This window comes from Mytilus californianus, unplaced genomic scaffold (assembly GCF_021869535.1).
Source record: "Mytilus californianus isolate M0D057914Y unplaced genomic scaffold, xbMytCali1.0.p SCAF_8, whole genome shotgun sequence".
NCBI lineage: Eukaryota > Metazoa > Mollusca > Bivalvia > Mytilida > Mytilidae > Mytilus > Mytilus californianus.
In genome coordinates, this window is record NW_026262734.1 from 36,703,331 (window position 1) to 36,721,606 (window position 18,276).

Below are 18,276 nucleotides of genomic sequence, written 5' to 3' on the forward strand. Positions count from 1 at the left end.
ATTGCAAAAAATATCATCAAAGTAACAGTAGGTGATGTTGAATTTTTCAATTAGTGTATCAATCAATGTCAAAGTACACGCACGTTTACTTTTATTGACCTATCCGTAGTATCCCTTTCTCAATAGTATAAAACAGGCACAGAATAAAGTTTTGAGAGAAACGCTTATTAATAGAACGCCTCTACCTTACAATTATCTTGTCAAGAGTTCACTTAATTCGCAATTAAAAAGAGGATTTAGGTGTATACGTAACGAGACAACAACCCAACAACACTAAAACAACATCTTGGGATCAACATACAGTCTTTGAAAATAGACACGTGGCAAGAGAAAACACCATGCTCTTAATCCTCCGTGTTTAAAAAGGTGTTAATAAAATTTTATATGAAAAGTTTTAAAAAATCAATTATAACTTACAAAAAGTAGACGACAACTGAAGATAACCAAATGACACTGGTGTTTCAATTAAAAAAACAATGATTTTACAGTTTAATGCTTTTTTTTCTAGTTTGCCATTAGTTTGTAAAACAAGTCAGCAGCTATGATTATAAACATCCTGTTTTTAATCGTATTCAGTAGAGAGATTTTAACAGGTATGTAAATATTAATTAAAAAAGTGTTTAATGGGATATACACATACAAGGGGAGAAATAGCTATTTACATGTTACCTGTTATTTAGTTGCTCGGTAGCAACAGAAGTAATATAATAATGAATTGAAGATTGACTAATTGCTACAGGAAACACCATCAAAGATATCAGGCTTATAGATAAATATACCAAACAAGCATTTCGTCTTCATAATTAAAATAAGTGATCCTCGAAGTAAAACAGTTTGAACGCAAAATTAGCTTCGCAGTTGCAAAGCGCTAAAAAAAGTAGCCAAAAATGGTGTGCCTTAAACTCGTTATGGTTTATAATTTGTTGATATTACCGTGCATTTTGGTACAGTTCTAGATAACGTCATTAACATCTAGCAAAGATTTCTGCTCAAAACTGGTGTACATGTTTTTTGTAAGTAAAGTCTTGAATATGGCTTGATTGAGTCTTTGAGACGAAGAACAGCAATAGCATGGTGTATCCTGGCCTATGGTTTTGTTAGATGTGTGTAGAGACTTTGTATCATGATAAATACTTAATATCTTTTCTTTTTACCCATAATCTGAACGTCGAAATACATGTAGTATTTACTTGCTATAAGGACAACACACTTGTTATTGTTCGAATAGTCAGTAAATAGTGGTTTTAATATGCAGAGAGTACGGGAAAATATTTGCTTCCAGTAAATGGTCCATACCCAGTAAATAGTATTTGAACCTATCAACCCGTTGAACTGTTAGATTGTCTTTCTTACCGGAGAATGTTGCCTCCAGTAATTAGTTCATACCCAGTAATAGATTTTGAAACTATTATCCGATAAATAGTCTCTTTCAGACAATTTCGTAAAAAAAGTAAATGTATTCGTCTATGATTTAAAAAGAAAATATATAGTAAGGTATAATAATCATTTATATTTAATATCCACGCGAGAAAGACCGATATGAAATGTATAAACTGAAAACAACACTTTATAAATTTCATGCGCTTTTCTGGATTAAAATTCATCAGCCACGCCCAAAGCACATTATATAAGAACTTAGGTTAGAAATAATGAGGCTAGCTAATGATTGTTTAAACATAAAGGTCGCGAAGCATTTATTACAAAGATATGTGCTTATGAATGATTTTGTTTATATTAATTCGTAAAAAATGTGAAGACTAGACACACAAAAGTAGGTGCAATTTGGAAAAATGTCTTCCATTTTTCATTTTAAACTTTATAAATATCGTTCATGTTTATAAATACATGTATACATATTTTTTGCAGCCTTAAAAAAGTTATCCTAAAATCTTTTTACGAGTTTTTGTACGATACATTAATTTTGGTATCCATAAAATTCGATTGATTGGTTGATTGATTGTTGGTTGGTTAACGTCCAGTGGCAAATATTTAATGCATGGTTAGGACGAGAGCAAATTTAAACTAACAATAAATACAATAGGTAGGTCCTGTAATAGAGGCCACCCGGGATAAAGGTCTCGGATTTTTAGACTGCCACTAGAAAATGAGGGTAAATTGGATTGGGGCAGACTTTTGCCTTGCAACAGGCCACTTACGGACCCGTCAGAATGTTGTTGCAAGGGTTCTTAACGTACAGAGAGCGTGGCGCTCTCTCTCCCTCTACACGAATCATCGGATCTAACGTCCCCATACTGGTCGGAAGTGGTTGAGTACTTGTACATCCCGCACAGCCAAACGGACGCCCCACTTTGGCAAGGGTTTTACTGCCGGTCGGCAGAAAGTCCTGTAGTGACCATATGTCTATTCCCCAGTCACCCTTGGGGTACATTAAATTCGAATTTTAAGTATTGTTAAACTAAGTTAATTATTTTTTTATTCAGATTGGTTTTCTCTATGTTAAAAATTAAATCTTACTATCTAACAAACATTTTGACCTTTTCAAATGATTTTCGAACTGATAGCTTTTCTTATGTTTATTTTTGGAGATATATACATTTTCATATATAGAAATATAAATATGATAACAGAGTTCGTGAAAATTGAGAGAAATATTTGAAATATATATCCTTGACTTTTTGATTGATTTAAATTTAATAGCTCAGGGAGAATTACGTTACTCGAATAATCTTGTAAAAACCTGATATCGAGCATTTGTCTTGAATTTAATGTAGATATACTATTATTACATTTACAATATTCCTGATTTATATATCAGGATTACATCTTTACCTGTAAAATGATGAATCCAATTATGTTATATGTCCAATTACTGAGTTAATAGTTACTGTAATAAACATCCATTTCTTCGACTTCTGAATTATACTGATCATTACATGATTTTAACAGAGACCCGAAGTAGTACTATTTTGTACGACAACTTAAATAAAGATATTTTTGTTTTTCGTAATTATTTGGTTGCTGCGTAAGTATATTTGTGAATGATTCCTGTAGAACCTAGTTGGCAAAACTATTTAAACGCATTCTGATTTAACCGTTCTGTTGTGGTATTTGAAACCTTCAGAAGATTAACCCCCTTTGTTACAACCGTTCTTATATAAAATAAATGTACTGAAATATCCATGATAGATAAACATAAAATATATTTAAAGATTATTTTAAGATCTGAAAGGTGTACAAAACAAATACATTGAAATGCATCTGCAATCGCCTTATAAAACCTTATCCACAACCTCGTAAATCTTGAGTTATTTCAAATAAATATCTGATATTCATGCATAATACTATAAGAGTATCTACAAGGAGATACTTTTGGTGGTCTCTTGTAAAAGTCGGTGAGATTAATATGCTACAACCAACCAACAAAGAGGGTTGCCTACTATGAATAAAAAAATATAGAATATGTTTTTATATTTTATATTTTGCTGTTTGTCTTTTTGTCGTCTCTCCCTGGTCATGGTGTTTAATTCTTTTTCAACGACAACGCATGTAACTTCGTATTTCTTGTTTGAAAATTCTTCTCTCCGTCATAAATATGCGTCAAATATTTGCCACTGTACGTTCAGAAAACAACAATCAATTAATCATATCTCCTCTTAAAATGCAGAACTGTGTTGACTTTAAACGTGATTAAATAGTTGATAAAAGATTCGTTTAATCCTTTGATTAGATATAAACACGTCTTGCTTCTCTCCTATAATTTAAAATTTCCGATACAAAGGAAACAGTTTTATTGAATATCATATTTAATTAAATGGTCTTTTGAAAAATCTCATTGCAAATTTATTTGCTGTAACTCGTTTAAAGCCTTTTTCTGTACCGAAAAAGGAAAGTATGCTAGATACATTTACTGGAAATGTGAAGATATGATTGAAGCTTTAAATTTTCTCCTAGACAACATATATGTACGTTTCGACGATAAAATGTATCGACAGGTAGTAGGTATTCCTATAGACACTAATTGCGCCCCTTTAATAGCAGATTTATTCCTGTATTGCTATGAATCTCAGTTTATGGCCAAACTCAGTAAAGACACGTCATTGTTACATTTTGTTGACACATTCAACAATACCTACCGTTATCTTGATGATATTTTTTCGTTAAATAATCCAGAGTTCTCTAAATATACTACCGAAATTTACCCAAAGGAACTTACTTTAAATAAATCTAACATAAACATCAGTAGTTTTCCTTTTCTAGATTTAGACATTTCAATTTCTAAAGGGAAACTCCAGACTAAAATTTACGACAAAAGAGACGATTTTTCTTTCCCTATTGTTTATTTTCCTTTTTTAGACGGCGATGTTCCTTTGGCTCCATCATACGGTGTTTATATATCCCAACTCGTTCGTTATGCCCGTGTGTGTAATTATGTCATAGATTTCAACGAACGTAATCAATGTATCACTGGTAAATTATAAAGTCAGGGATTTCATTACCATAAATTACTTAAAACATTTACTAAATTCTTTCATAGATACAAAGACTTGATTAGTAAATTTGGCTGTAACTGTAGAAAACTTATCAAAAACGGTATTTTACATCCTAAATTTTACGGTAATATTGCGCTAAAAGCCCGGAAATTACTATGTGATCCGTGTAAACTAATCGAACCTTTAAACAAATTTATTAGTAAAGGTTATCTTATTAATGTTGTAATAAGATCTATGAATATTGTTTCTATGGCACAAATATCTATTTTGTCATCAACAAATTAAAACATAACTAAATTTGTATTCTTTTCGAATGGTGTTTTTGGATGTATAAATACACATCCACGTTTATTTTCTATATAAAGATTGCTTTATCTATATATAACATGATACATATTTACTATAAGGTTAAATCCTAACTATCGTACTGCCTGGCGATAGTTTAATTTTGGAATTGCACAAGTCATGTCTTCTTTTACTGTCCATGGCGTTAAAACACTAAATCCCTGGGATGTGTTTTAATTGATTTTAGTCTCTGATGCATGATGTTTTATTATTAATTGTTTTTGACTTTTAATTAGCTTTCATAACTGCGAGTACTCTCAAATCGTACTTTCGTGTTAATTTGACCTGTTGACACAATTTGTAATGCATTTTTGTTATTCAATATTTACTTATTTTGTGTTATATCTCGTTTAACTATTTTTAATATGTACCACCTTTGATAAGTATTTAGTATGACGATAAATTTTCACTTCTGTACTCGTTCTATGAACAACAAAATGATTTATTTGGAAAAAATATTTCCGTACTCCTAACAACAAAATTATTATATTAAAATTTACCTGTGTACGTTATTTTATTTAACGCCAATTTGTCCCAGGTTAGAGTTGTCTTTTTGACATTGTTTTACATCCCGTTTTTTTAATTAATATTGTATTTATATTGTGTCATAGATCAAATTTATTCGTTCAGTGTATCTTTACTTGTTTTTGTTAATATGTCTTTTTGATCGAGTTAAGCCATTTCAATTGATTTTTTATAGTGTGTCTTTCTATGTTATAATGTAACACTACTGTTTCAGGTTAGAGTGAAGGTTGACGCCTGTTAAAACGTTTAAACCCGCTGAATTTGATTGCACCTGTCATAAGTGAAGAGCCTGTTATTCAGTGGTTGTCGTTTGTTGATGTGGTTTATAAGTGTATCTCGTTTCTCGTTTTTTATATAGATTATACCGTTGGTTTTCCTGTTTGAATTGTTTTACACTAGTCATTTTGGGGTTCTTTATAGCTTGCTGTTCGGTGTGAGCCAAGGCTCCGTGTTCGTACTTTGACCTTTAATTTACTTTTTACACATTGTGACTTGGATGGAGAGTTGTCTCATTGGCACTTATACCACATCTTCTTATTTCTATTTAGCGTGTGTAAGTCTTATACATCCTTGGCTTTACAGTTTTTGTTTTAAGCGTTCCTGATGAAGGTAAATCTCGACTTTTCTTTGTTCCAAAGATCTTTCGGGTGTTCATATCAGATGTGGGCCAATTGACCTAGATAGCTTGTGTTATTAAAAATACTGTACTAAGTACACAAAAATGATGTATCATAGAAAGTATGAAAGGAAATTATTTCTGGAAAGTCATATGAAAAGACGGATATTGGAAATGATAAATGTTTTATGGTTTGAAAGCCAAGTGAAGATATCAAGGACAATACCAAACACTTAAATTTTTTGCTAGATCCGGTGATTGTAGCTTATTTTGATTCCCGATAAGCGATTTCTTATGTTTTTTTTTCTAGATATGTGTGAGAAGGTAATAATTGTTAGCTTAGCAAACAACAATAAATCAATATTTGACAGATTCGTTTGCTTGTTTCAATTACTATCATATAGTAGATTTCTATTGTTTTTGTCTAAGTTTAAATTATCATTGTCTTATTTTTTACTTTCAAAATGTTAACGAAAATCAGAAAATGAAATATTAAAAATTCCACTTTCTTGTATAATCTTTGAAATAATGGAATGACCATCAAATATTATGGATTTAAATTTGTCTTTAACTAAATACTCAAAATGTTCTCCTCAAATTATAGGAGTTGCTCTTGTGATTATGTTTACATTTTATTTATGCTGCCAGGTTTATCGTGCAATGCAAACGAGTTTGAATGTGACAATGGAAACTGTACTGCTAGCACATCAAGATGTAACAACAACTTTGATTGTGCGGACAATTCAGACGAGTTAAATTGTAAGTAATAGTAAATATATAATAACAAGCTGGTACTGCTTACTTATTCAGAACAACCAAAATAATCCATGTATTTTATTGGCTCTTTTTATCCTGAAATAAAAATTTCAGTATCAATTACAAAATACTATTAAAGATATCTATGTTTTTAGATACGATCCGGGTAAGCTTATCAATTCTTTAGATAAACTTGTTCTAAAAGGTTATCAATTCAACTATGTAATTAGATCTTTGAGTATTGTTTTTATTGGAATAAAAATTGATTTTGATATCAGTAAATTCAAACCATAGTAAATACTAATGTTTTACACATATGCACTTTCACGGTACTACAATCTGTCGATACCTATATTTTGGCATTGCACAAGGTCATGTTTTTCTCTGACTGTAAATGGCGTCTAGATCCATTGGATGTTGGATGTGTACTGATTGATATTTTAGTCTTAGATACATGATTTTTTTATATGTTGTTATTAGCTTTGAACTACATGCAGCTGTCAATAACTGCGTGTACTCTCAGAGATCTGTACTCTGTGTCTTATTTTGTTGTTAAGGATGTATAAATAATCCTGCCACGTCGGGTCTGAGTTTTTGTTAGATTTGTTCTGCTTTGTATCGATCTGATGACTTAAGCCCTTTTCAACAGAGTTTGTTCTTATGTTGTGCTGTAACACCAATGTTCCAGATTAGAGGGAGGGTTGAGCGCTCTAAACATGTTTATTCGGCACATTCCTTATGTGGTTGTCCCAAGTCAGGAGCATGTAGTTTAGTGGTTGTCGTTGGTTCATGTCTGTCATATTTGTTTTGTTATAAACTAAACCGTTAGTTTTGTCAATTGAATTGTTTCATATTTTTCATCTCGGGGCCTTTTATAGCCGACTAAACGGTATGGGATTTTCTCATTGTTGAAGGCCGTACGGTTGCCTATATTTGCTTACATCCACTTCATTTGAACTTTGGTGGATATTTGTCTCATTGGCAATCATACCACATCTCCTTATTTTTATATTTTAGAGTATATTTTTGTCATATATTATGTATTGATTTGATATTTCAGAGCATTTTTTTGTCATATATTATGTATTGATTTGTTACAAATAAATTTTAAATTTTATACTGTCGTTTCAAGTTTTGACAAGTTTATGTATTGAAACATAACATATCTGGTGTGATTTTTCTAACAATGACACGAAAACAATAACGTTGAGCACGATATTTGTGTCTGTTCGAAAATATGAGGTAGATAACGTGTTGTTCCAATTCACGCTTTTTTCTGTACAATACATATACATGTTCTGCAAATCATTCGAAAGAATATAAAACAAATAAATAAATAAAATATGTGATTTTGTTCTTTGTATGAAATTTTAAGAAAAATGTTGCTCATTCCGATGGCTTTAACATCCTTTTAAGTGTGTCCCGCTGTTACAATATTAGTCTGTGTGCGTCTTTGAAATCACAGTGCAGATTCAGTGTGTTAAATGTCATAAGATTTTGAAACAGTATTGTACATCTTTGACGAAAAATGGTGTCATAGACATTTTTAAGTGTGAGTGAAGAAGTTTGTCAAAGGCGTTCATATTGGGAAGTGAAAAAAAAAATGTCCAATCCAGCTGTTCAGCTCCTGTAAAAACCTTCTGTTTTCACTATTAGAAAATATCAGAGATGTGAGAAGCTTTCAGTACTATCCAAAAATTATATGTTCTAAAGACGCTTTCTGCAGTCTTTCCTATCTAACTGTGGTCTTTCCTCCAAATAATCGTTAGTTTTCCCGTGTCCAATAGAATGTACCGACGGAAAAAATGGCACATATAATAATCAAGAGGCTGCTTATTAAACGAAATTTCACTTGATCTCCAACTTTTAACACCTTTACACTGATATGAAGGGAAATAAATCCTCTGAAATATAGGTAGAAAATACGAAACGATCTGATTTATCAAATTACATTTCCCCATTACATATATGTGACGTCCTTTTCATGATAATGCTGACCTGTACAGGACTTGTCGTGCTTTTTTTGGCATTACATTCATTTCATGTCTAATGCATAAACATAATTGTATGAATGAAAGAAGATTTGATTGTATAAATGATGTAACACGACGACATATTTAACTCATATTCTTAGTCAAGACTCAGCGGCCATACACTTTAAGAAAAAGAATAATCAGTGACAATGAGACTGCGATCAAGAGTAAATAGACTCATCTTACTTATTTCACCCCTGAGCTAGATTATAAACGATTTAAATCAATCTATGTACAGCATTATCGCTAATTCCAAGCATTGCTAGTAAAAGAAGTCATATTTCTGTCGGAACTATATATTATATGAAAATTGTTTAAGCCGATTTGTAAAGCCATTAGTTTGTTTCAAAACATGTATTCTTAGCTACATGTTATAGTACAACATTTTTTGTTTTGTGCATAAAGAAGGCCGTTGGTTATCTTGTTCGCATTTATTTTACATTTTGCCATGTCACGGCCTACTTCTATTGCTTGCCATATTCGGTATGGGTTTTGTTCATTGTTGATCAGCCTCGGTTTTTGCTGGGTTTTGTGTTGCTCAGTCTTTAGTTTTCCATGTTTCATGTTTTGTGTTTTGTATACTGTTATTTGTCTTTTGGTCTTTTTTCATCAACTTATTTTCGACTTTTAACTTTGAATGTCCTTTAGTATCTTTGTCCTCGTTTTCCCATACCTAAAGTGTTTACTAGTGTTACGAATTTTGAACACGCTGAATTCTCAAATCTGACAATTATACATGTGCTTTAAAGGGCGTCCAATTGAATAAGTTATTTTATCAAAAATATCAAAAGCAAAAATTATCAAGAGGCTACTAAGTGCCTGAATCGTTCACCTTGTAAAGATATGTGCTTTTGATATTGAATTAAACAAGAATTTCGGGAAATCATTAATAGAATTTCAATTTTAATTAAAGGATCCCCCTAAACATGTTAAAGATACAATAGTAGGATATAAAATAAGAGAGTATAAGTTGGTTTCAACATAATTCTTACATATAAAGGTTTGCAATCTGCAAAGCTTACTATGAGTCATATAAATGTATTCATTTTTAAATCGATTTGATGAATATGAAAAATCACAAAATCTAGACAAAAAATATCTTCATTAATCCGAGTGTTTCAAAGTAAAATATTAAAAAAATCAAAATTACACAATGTTTTTGGTAAATCAGACGGATTTCCATATATATATATATATATACATATATACATATAAGTAATTTATGTACTTTCCTGTTATATCTTAAATCCAATCATTAAGATATGAAACTGGTAAATGTCACAATACATCCAACAAAAAACATATTACTCTCACCATTAAAAAAGGTTAAAAAAATCCGACATACAAACACGACAACTACAGATCAACCAACGACAACCACTGAATTACAGGTTCCTGACTTGGAACTTTTGTATAGTATTTGCATGAAATATTATATATCAACTCTACATATCAACCTAGCAAAATAAAACATGTCATAAAGGTGAAATGAAAAAAACTACAAAACTTCAATAAAAGAAAATGAGTGTGAAATGTTATTCATTGATCTTTGACATAATGATATTTTATTTCTCAATTGAAGGTATAGTCATTGCTCCTTGCCCAGAAGGAGGACATAGGTGTGATTCCGGAGTCTGTGCAGCCAATGTAGCAGCTTGTCCTAATGATTCGTCATCATTACAAGTATCAACCGATTTAGACCCGTCAACGTCAATGTTTACAGAATCGACAACGTCAGCAATGTATACCAAATCTATAATGCCATCATTGATTAGCGAATTTACGGCAGCAGTATTATTTTCCACATCCACAGCAGCAGCATCATTCATCGATTCAACTTTGTCACAATCTGTCTTCGAAACAGTTGTATTATTATCTACAGATGAAACAATGTTAGCTTCATTATCAAATACACAGACAATTGTTTCACATTCTACAGCACAAACTGTTTCATATTTACTCGCTGAATCAACAATGTTATATTCAATCTCAATCGAACCAACATCGTCATTTCTCTCTACCGAATCAGCAGTTCCTTTGTCAATCGAATCGCCAGTTTCATCAATGTATACCGACTTAACAGTTTTTCTTAGCGATTCTACAGCCTCATCAGGTATAACCGATTCACAACTTCCCTTTGAAACAACTGTTCAATCTTCATTCTCAGTGGTACAAACATTAATAGTATCGTCACTTTCTATCAAATCAACAATATCATCTACATTGTCAATCGAACCAACAACATCGATAGTTTCCACTGAACAAATAGTTCCAGTATCATCTACTGAATCAACTATCCAATCTTCAGTGTCAACCGAACAAACATTATCACTACTTTCTATAGAATCAACAGTTCAATCATCATCGAATGAACAAACAGTTCAGTTTTTGTCGATTGAATCAACAGGATCATCTCCAGTGTCAATAGTGACATCTTCAATGTCGATTGAACAAATACTGTCATCACTGTCTTTAGAATCAACAGTTCAATTATCATCGACTGAATCAACAGTTCAATTATCATCAACTGATTCTACAGTTCAATTATTATCAATTAAATCGACAGTTCAATTATTATCGACTGAACCGATAGTTCAATTGTTATCGACTGAATCAACAGTGCTATCTGCAGGGTCAATTAAACAAACAATGTCTTTACTTTCCGCAGAGACAACCGCTCCTTTTTCGCCGAATGCATCAACAGTGGTATCTTCAGTGTCAATTGAACAAACAATGTCATCAATTTTGAAAGAATCAACTGTTCCCCAATCGCCGACTGAATCAACAATCCAATTATTATCGACTGAATCAACAGTGTTATCTTCAATGTCATCACTTTCTACAGAATCATCAGTTCCCTATTCAACAGTTCATTTAATATTGACTGAATCAGTAGTGCCATCTTCAATGGCAATTGAACAAATAATATCATCACTTCCTATAACTTCAACAGTTCACTTTTCGCTCACTGAATCAACTGGATTATCCTCACAATTATTAACAACAACACCACCAATTGATGGTACACAACCAGACGATACGAATGATCCAGGTATAAAGTCTATTTTTGTAAAGTTAATATATGGTATGATTGTCAATGAAAAAACTATTTTTATCTTTACAATTGAACACTACCTAAAACTGCACCTTCATCAAGTAAAATGTCTTTTAGTCAATTCTGGTAATTCTGTAAGGTATTTGTAGTTGTATAGCTTTCATTGTGCTAATGCATTTTGGCTTTTCCACCTTTGAAATATATGCGTTCCTCATGAAAGTGTGCCCGGAAATAAACATTGATCGCAGCAAATTTGGTTTGTGGAATAATGATTCACATAATATAATCATTGAGTTTATATCATTGATGTTGATTGTTGCAATTGGTCCAAGAGAGAGTCGTCCTACCAACATAAAATCTCATAAATTTTATCATTTTTATAATAATTGAAATTCTTATTAGTTAATTGCATTCCTGCATCTAAATTTGCTGACTTGATTGAAAATCTAGACCTATTGTGTTCCACTTTTTTACAATTTAAGATGATGGAAGACTCTCATACCATATTAATCATCACTTGCTGGAAATTAGTGACAATGTTGGTTATGATTCAATGAGAAAGCGATCCAGCACAAATTAACAAAAAAACACAATGCAGGTATTTCGTTTTCAAACTTGTGTAATCTATAGGGTAAACGATGTTCCAAAAACACTTCTCGTTTGGGCTGATATCAATATCGCTTAATCATGTTTATTTTGCAATGGTATTCTAGTTTGCACTTTTCAAAACGAAGTGAAGAAACACAAAAGAGGGCGACATTGGCAGATATGTATATTGTATTTGCTGTTATCAACATTTTAGTTGCGAAGACAGAAAAAAAATAATATTTGTAAATTAGTGAACGATGTTTACATTTTTGATAAACTCTTTAAATGACTATATGATCACATTTTATCTGATTATGTCAGTCAATATCGTTGAGAAAGATTTCAAGAGCCTTAGCAAAGCGACAAATTTCTCAACCTTTTCCCTCTAAGTGAATCAAATTTGATTGAAGTGTTGTGATCATTTGCAATTTAAGAACGCACGTGTGTGCGATAATATAAAATTTGTTATTTTACAGATCTGACTTTTCTTTATGTTGTCATTCCTATATTGTGTGCCATATTTATTTTATTGGTCGCTACAGTGTTATTAAAAAGTGTACAAATGAGGTAAGCATCTCATAAATGTAAGTTCAAGAATACATTTTATTACAGTTTAAGTCTCTATACACATATTGTTCATGTAAAACACTTATTCACTTATCATCCGAAATATGAATTTGAAAAAGGCAAAAACATTTAAAATTTTATGTTTGCCATTTTCCTCTACTGGGTGGTCACAAGGTACTTTTGAATTCCTGAAGATTTTGTTTCGGATATTAACTTTTTTTATTATTCTCATATGGTTTCTGATAAATATTGAATTTATAAGAAGGTACGTGTATATTAGATAGCTTAGCTATCATACGTATGTGTTTAATGGTGAAACAAAAGCCTAAATATTGAAAACATGTTTTTGCACTTTTTTGGTATTCTTTATTGTACTTTATTTTATGTAGGTTTCCGTTTTCTGTCGAGATGGCCGTTATGAAAGTTACTACTGACAAGGAAGCTATGTTATTAAGGGTTTCAAACTTTAAAGTTTTAGTCATTCCGTCAATAGTTTAATGTGGATGATAATGATAGATGGCTGTTATCGTCAAGCAGCAAATTAAAAACGTCTTCATGACGATAACATTTTAATCTAATATGATTTTTTGCTTTGCACTTAAAAACACACTCAGCCGGATTTTAAACGTGCTAGTTTACAAAGTAACAATCCGCAGGAAGGCATGTCACCCTATTCGGACACAATATTCTGAGCCGACCAGTCTTACTTCTTTATACCGCGGGCTTAGCGGAGAAGCAGCAAATACCAATTTTAATGTCTCTGGTTTGACCTGCTTGATTCGAACATACGACCTCCTGCCCTAACGGCGACCACGCTGCCACGTGACCACCGAGGCAGTAAACATTTTATAGATGCGTTGGTTATGGGTGTGTCACAGATGGCTATGGATATTTTCCACTTGTAACAAAAATCCCGTCATCTTTTTTCTCGATTGTGACGTTACTGAATGCGACTTATTACCGTATTGTTACTTGCAATGAGTAACCCGACGGACCACTAATTGGACTTATTATGTTTATTGACCTCTTGGTTACTTCTCTCTATTTGACTGAAATATCAAAATTTTAATGAGAAGTATACAGTTAAAAAATCATATTTGAAACTAGTTGTTTTTTTTATGTTGAAAAGTCATTTAAACATTCAGCTCTCTAGATCTGTATTAAAAAGATATAGTTCTACGTTTGAATAATAAAAAAATCATATCCATACAGCAGACATTAAAATTATCGTGTGAGAAGATAACATTTAGAGCTTTGAGAGGAAACAAAACGGAACAACAGAAACACTGAACTGCTACAAAAACAAACGCAAACATACATAGAAACGAACTATGCGATAACAACTGCCATATTCCTGACTTGGTACAGGACATTTTCAGAAACACATGGTGGGTTGAACCTGGTTTTGTGGCTAGCCAAACCTTCCGCTTATATGGCAATGTTAAAAAAACTGCTAAAATGGTAACATTACGTGACAGGAATACAGTACAAATAAATGCAAGAACAGAGAAATACATAAATAAATAATATAATAGTCAATTTCAACATGTAAACCACAGAATAACAACGAACACCTAAAGTTAATTTACGACAGAACACAAATACAGCAGAATAGAATAATGAACTGTGCGTCACACGATGCGAACAGGATTTTATGTAATGTTAACAGTCCCTTCTTTACACAAGTGTCATCTCCATGATTGTATAAGCTTATACATTGTAGCTGACATAAAAAAATGAAAACAAAAACACTTTATAAATGTCATGCGTCCTTCGTTAGGAGCGAGCAAAGCCGAATATTTGAAAGCCTAGGATATATAACAACCGAAACCGTTGAAGAGCTGAATAACCAAAACGGGACATAAAAATAATAACCATACCTCTTGTGTATGTCGTATTTATTGATATAAAACATTGGCAAAGATTGAAAGTACTTGTACTTATGTTGTTCAGGACCAATCACTCAAGATTTGATGGAAACTCATTGTCACAAAAGCGCCATTCTATAAACACAGTAACCACTATTGTTACAGAAGACAACAAAACAGTTTTTCATATGGTTACAGCTCACAAGGCAAATAGTAAGTGTGAGAATAGTTAGAATTACCATAAGACGCAATACAATTATAATAGTTAGAATTGTAACAATGATCGAGGATTCGGTTAAACTTCGGATAATCTATTCAAATAATGGAAAAGGCAAATGATATGATTTTGCTGCAAATTGACTAGATATGTTGATGTGAATTGTTTATTTGATTGCAATTAAGGTCTTGAAGTATTATTATTCTGATAAACACGCTGCTTCATATACGATACGTAATCTACTATCTTCTCTATCTTTAAATTTTATATTGAGATATGCAATTGTTTTGAAAGAAATTGTCAGTAAAAAACTGATTAAAAAAAACGTTTCTGATCATAATTATTTTTACAAAAAGTATTTATAAATGAATACGAATATATACTCACGCGAACTGGACTCACAAACGTAATCGTGTTTAACATGTAAGCTTGCAAGGCGACATTTTGCGTAAAGATATGTAACCCTACCTAGACATATAATTATGATTTAATGCCAACTTACATTCGTTCTTACTCCAATTCCGCGTCAACAACACAGACACAGCAAGCACAAACTTTAACGTCTTTAGTTTGATTTGTCACTGGATCGAAGCAAACACCAGTGCAACACTAGACAAAACAAGACTACTAATGCGCTGTAAATAACAATACACATTTTGAATACTCCAAGTGTAAACCATTTTAGATTGTTTAATTCATGTAATGATAACAATTTTATGTATAGATATCTTTTTGAATAACAATTTTCATATAATGGTTTAAAATAATGGTAATTTGTATTTTCAAGTAAATTTTACCGGTGATCCATGCCAAAGTTATACACCAACTGACGAATATTGGTCTTAAAAGGTGACCAGTACCAAATTCGACGATCGACAATGATAGTAGCAAGCCGCATCTTTTAATTACTGATGAATTCGTTTTCAAAGTATATCGATAATAATGCATAACTAAAGACATAACAAAACCAGTGATTTACAAATGAGAACAGTGTATTTTGATTTCTCAACGAGGATCCATCAGCTATTAAAACCGCGAATAGAAGAAAACACACTGCCTGTAGGAGTGTAAAGTATAATGAAAAAATACCATGATGCATAACGCATGTTATATTAGAGTGTATAATCTGAGGGACAATACATGAAAATCTCAACGTGCAATACTATGTATAGCATAATTGTGTTTCAAAACATATATGTTGTTATATGTTGTCATCATTAAAATGAAAACAAAGCATTTAATAAAGTGACCTTACATTTTCCTTAAAAATGCTCATTGATGACTGATATTTCTCGGCTTCAAAATTACTAATACTGTTTTTCTATCGTCTGCATTCATCTTAGACCAATGTTTTGTTTCTGGTTTTGTCCCTCTTCTTTTGCATTTCATGCGATTCCCTCGGGGTTTGATTTTTACCTCGATTTATGTATTCTGATTGGATTTCTGAACTTCGCATATGCATCGGTAAACTATTGTTTCCGTCAATTTTAATGTATGTATGCACGTTTTATCACAAAAAAGAAGAACGTAAAAGATGAGGTTAATAACCGCAAATTGACATTTATATCATCTTACTGTGACGGTCTATCTGTCTCCTCGTATAGCATTATCCAATCAGCAAGATTTAATTACGGGTATTATTTAAAACGGGGTAAAGTAACAGTTTATATAAATTGCAAATAATGAGGTTGTAATTTAAACACGTGATTTGATCTGAAATGGCTTTTGTCTAGCATGTTCATGTTAACTAAATGAATGTGAACAACGCAAATATAAATAGTTTAAATCTGATATAAGTAAAAAGGAGTATATTTACTTTATATTTAATTTCAAATTTACAATATATTTGCGGGATATATAAATGGGAGGCTACATTCGGTCAGTATAGAAAATTTAAGTGAATGAAGTGTCAAGCTGTCTGCACGTTAATGAATCCTTGTAACAAGCCTTTCAGGGGTCTTTAGACCTAGATATTCATCAATTGTTTACTAATAGACGGAAAACAAACAACAATTAATCGACATGTGTACGACTGATCAACAGCTGTCTTAACCATTTTTGAAAGATAAAGTTCTTTATTTGCATAGCATCAATGTTTTCTCATGATAGTGCTTAACAAAAGCTCATCAAAGATATAGGCTTATTATTTGATATGCCAGTAGCCAATCACCCGTTTAGTCTACATAAGCTGAAATCAATACAACTGGAAAGTCAAATCAAACACTATTTGAAAGCGCATTAAAACCGAGAATTTCGAAAATTTTTGACAAATACGGCTAATGAAATCTTACGTGGGGTATAAAACAATTAGTGTGTCGAATATTTAACATTTAATGAATATGTACAAACAATGAATATATTGATGATTTGAACAAACAGAAAACCGCAAATATGTCACGGCGAAGATGTTTAAGATGAATTTTTATTTTCTAATTATTAAGTTGTTTATATCCTTTGTTTACTTCTTTTTTTACAACATTTTCACAACATAAATTTCATAAATTATGTCCCAAAAAAGTATTTTGCCACTGGAAGTTTACCAAACACAAATTAATCCTTTCATATTGGGCAGTGCAATGCAATATGCAAATGAATAATACACAGGCAACGAAGGACGCTCGTGTTAGCCAAAATATGTAAGAATGCTTTGATGCAATAAGTAATTGGAGATCTATGTTAAACCTGTACAAAACTTAAATCTCTAGATGCTCCCACCTTAAACTCTTTATTCAGTAATTGATTTCCAACAAAAGTTAAAAGTTAAAACTATATGCGTTAATAACATGAATAAGACCAGTTACAGTTACCGTCTTTTAAATTTCTCAATTTATCTGACGGGACCAGTCCTTTAAAAGAGATGTTTTTTTCGTAATCAAAACAATTTCAAAGTCCCAAAAATAATAAGTCAATGTTGCGCGTCTTTATTAAAAAAATAATCCAGATATGAATTGATTTAGTCATCCTTTTTGAGGTGATATGACCACACACAACATCTGTATGGTTTTATATATTCTAAATTGATACGGAAGCTGGTTTCTGCAACTAGAAAACCAAATATTTTTAATAGATATATGTTTTGTAGGTTTTTGAATGAAAAAAATCTTAAATCAGTTGCATGCGAAAATTACTTCTTCCAAAAATATACCAGCTAAAATGATGATTTACATTAAAAAGTTGGTAAAAATTATGAAAATAGTCAAATAACATCATTCTTGAGGGATACAGACCTATGAGGGGTACCTATACAAACTTTGC

At 31.7% G+C, this 18,276-nt stretch overlaps 1 protein-coding gene across 1 annotated transcript; it reads left to right on the forward strand.

Annotated features, from left to right (window-relative positions):
• The first annotated feature begins 506 nt into the window (after positions 1-506).
• Positions 507-16,301, forward strand: LOC127711448 (uncharacterized). Its single transcript, XM_052217517.1, has 6 exons — positions 507-593; positions 6,586-6,696; positions 10,309-11,778; positions 12,846-12,936; positions 14,890-15,017; positions 15,809-16,301. The coding sequence occupies exons 1-6, from the start codon at positions 542-544 to the stop codon at positions 15,865-15,867; spliced, it is 1,911 nt and encodes a 636-aa protein (XP_052073477.1). The 5' UTR covers positions 507-541; the 3' UTR covers positions 15,868-16,301.
• The last annotated feature ends 1,975 nt before the right edge of the window (positions 16,302-18,276 follow it).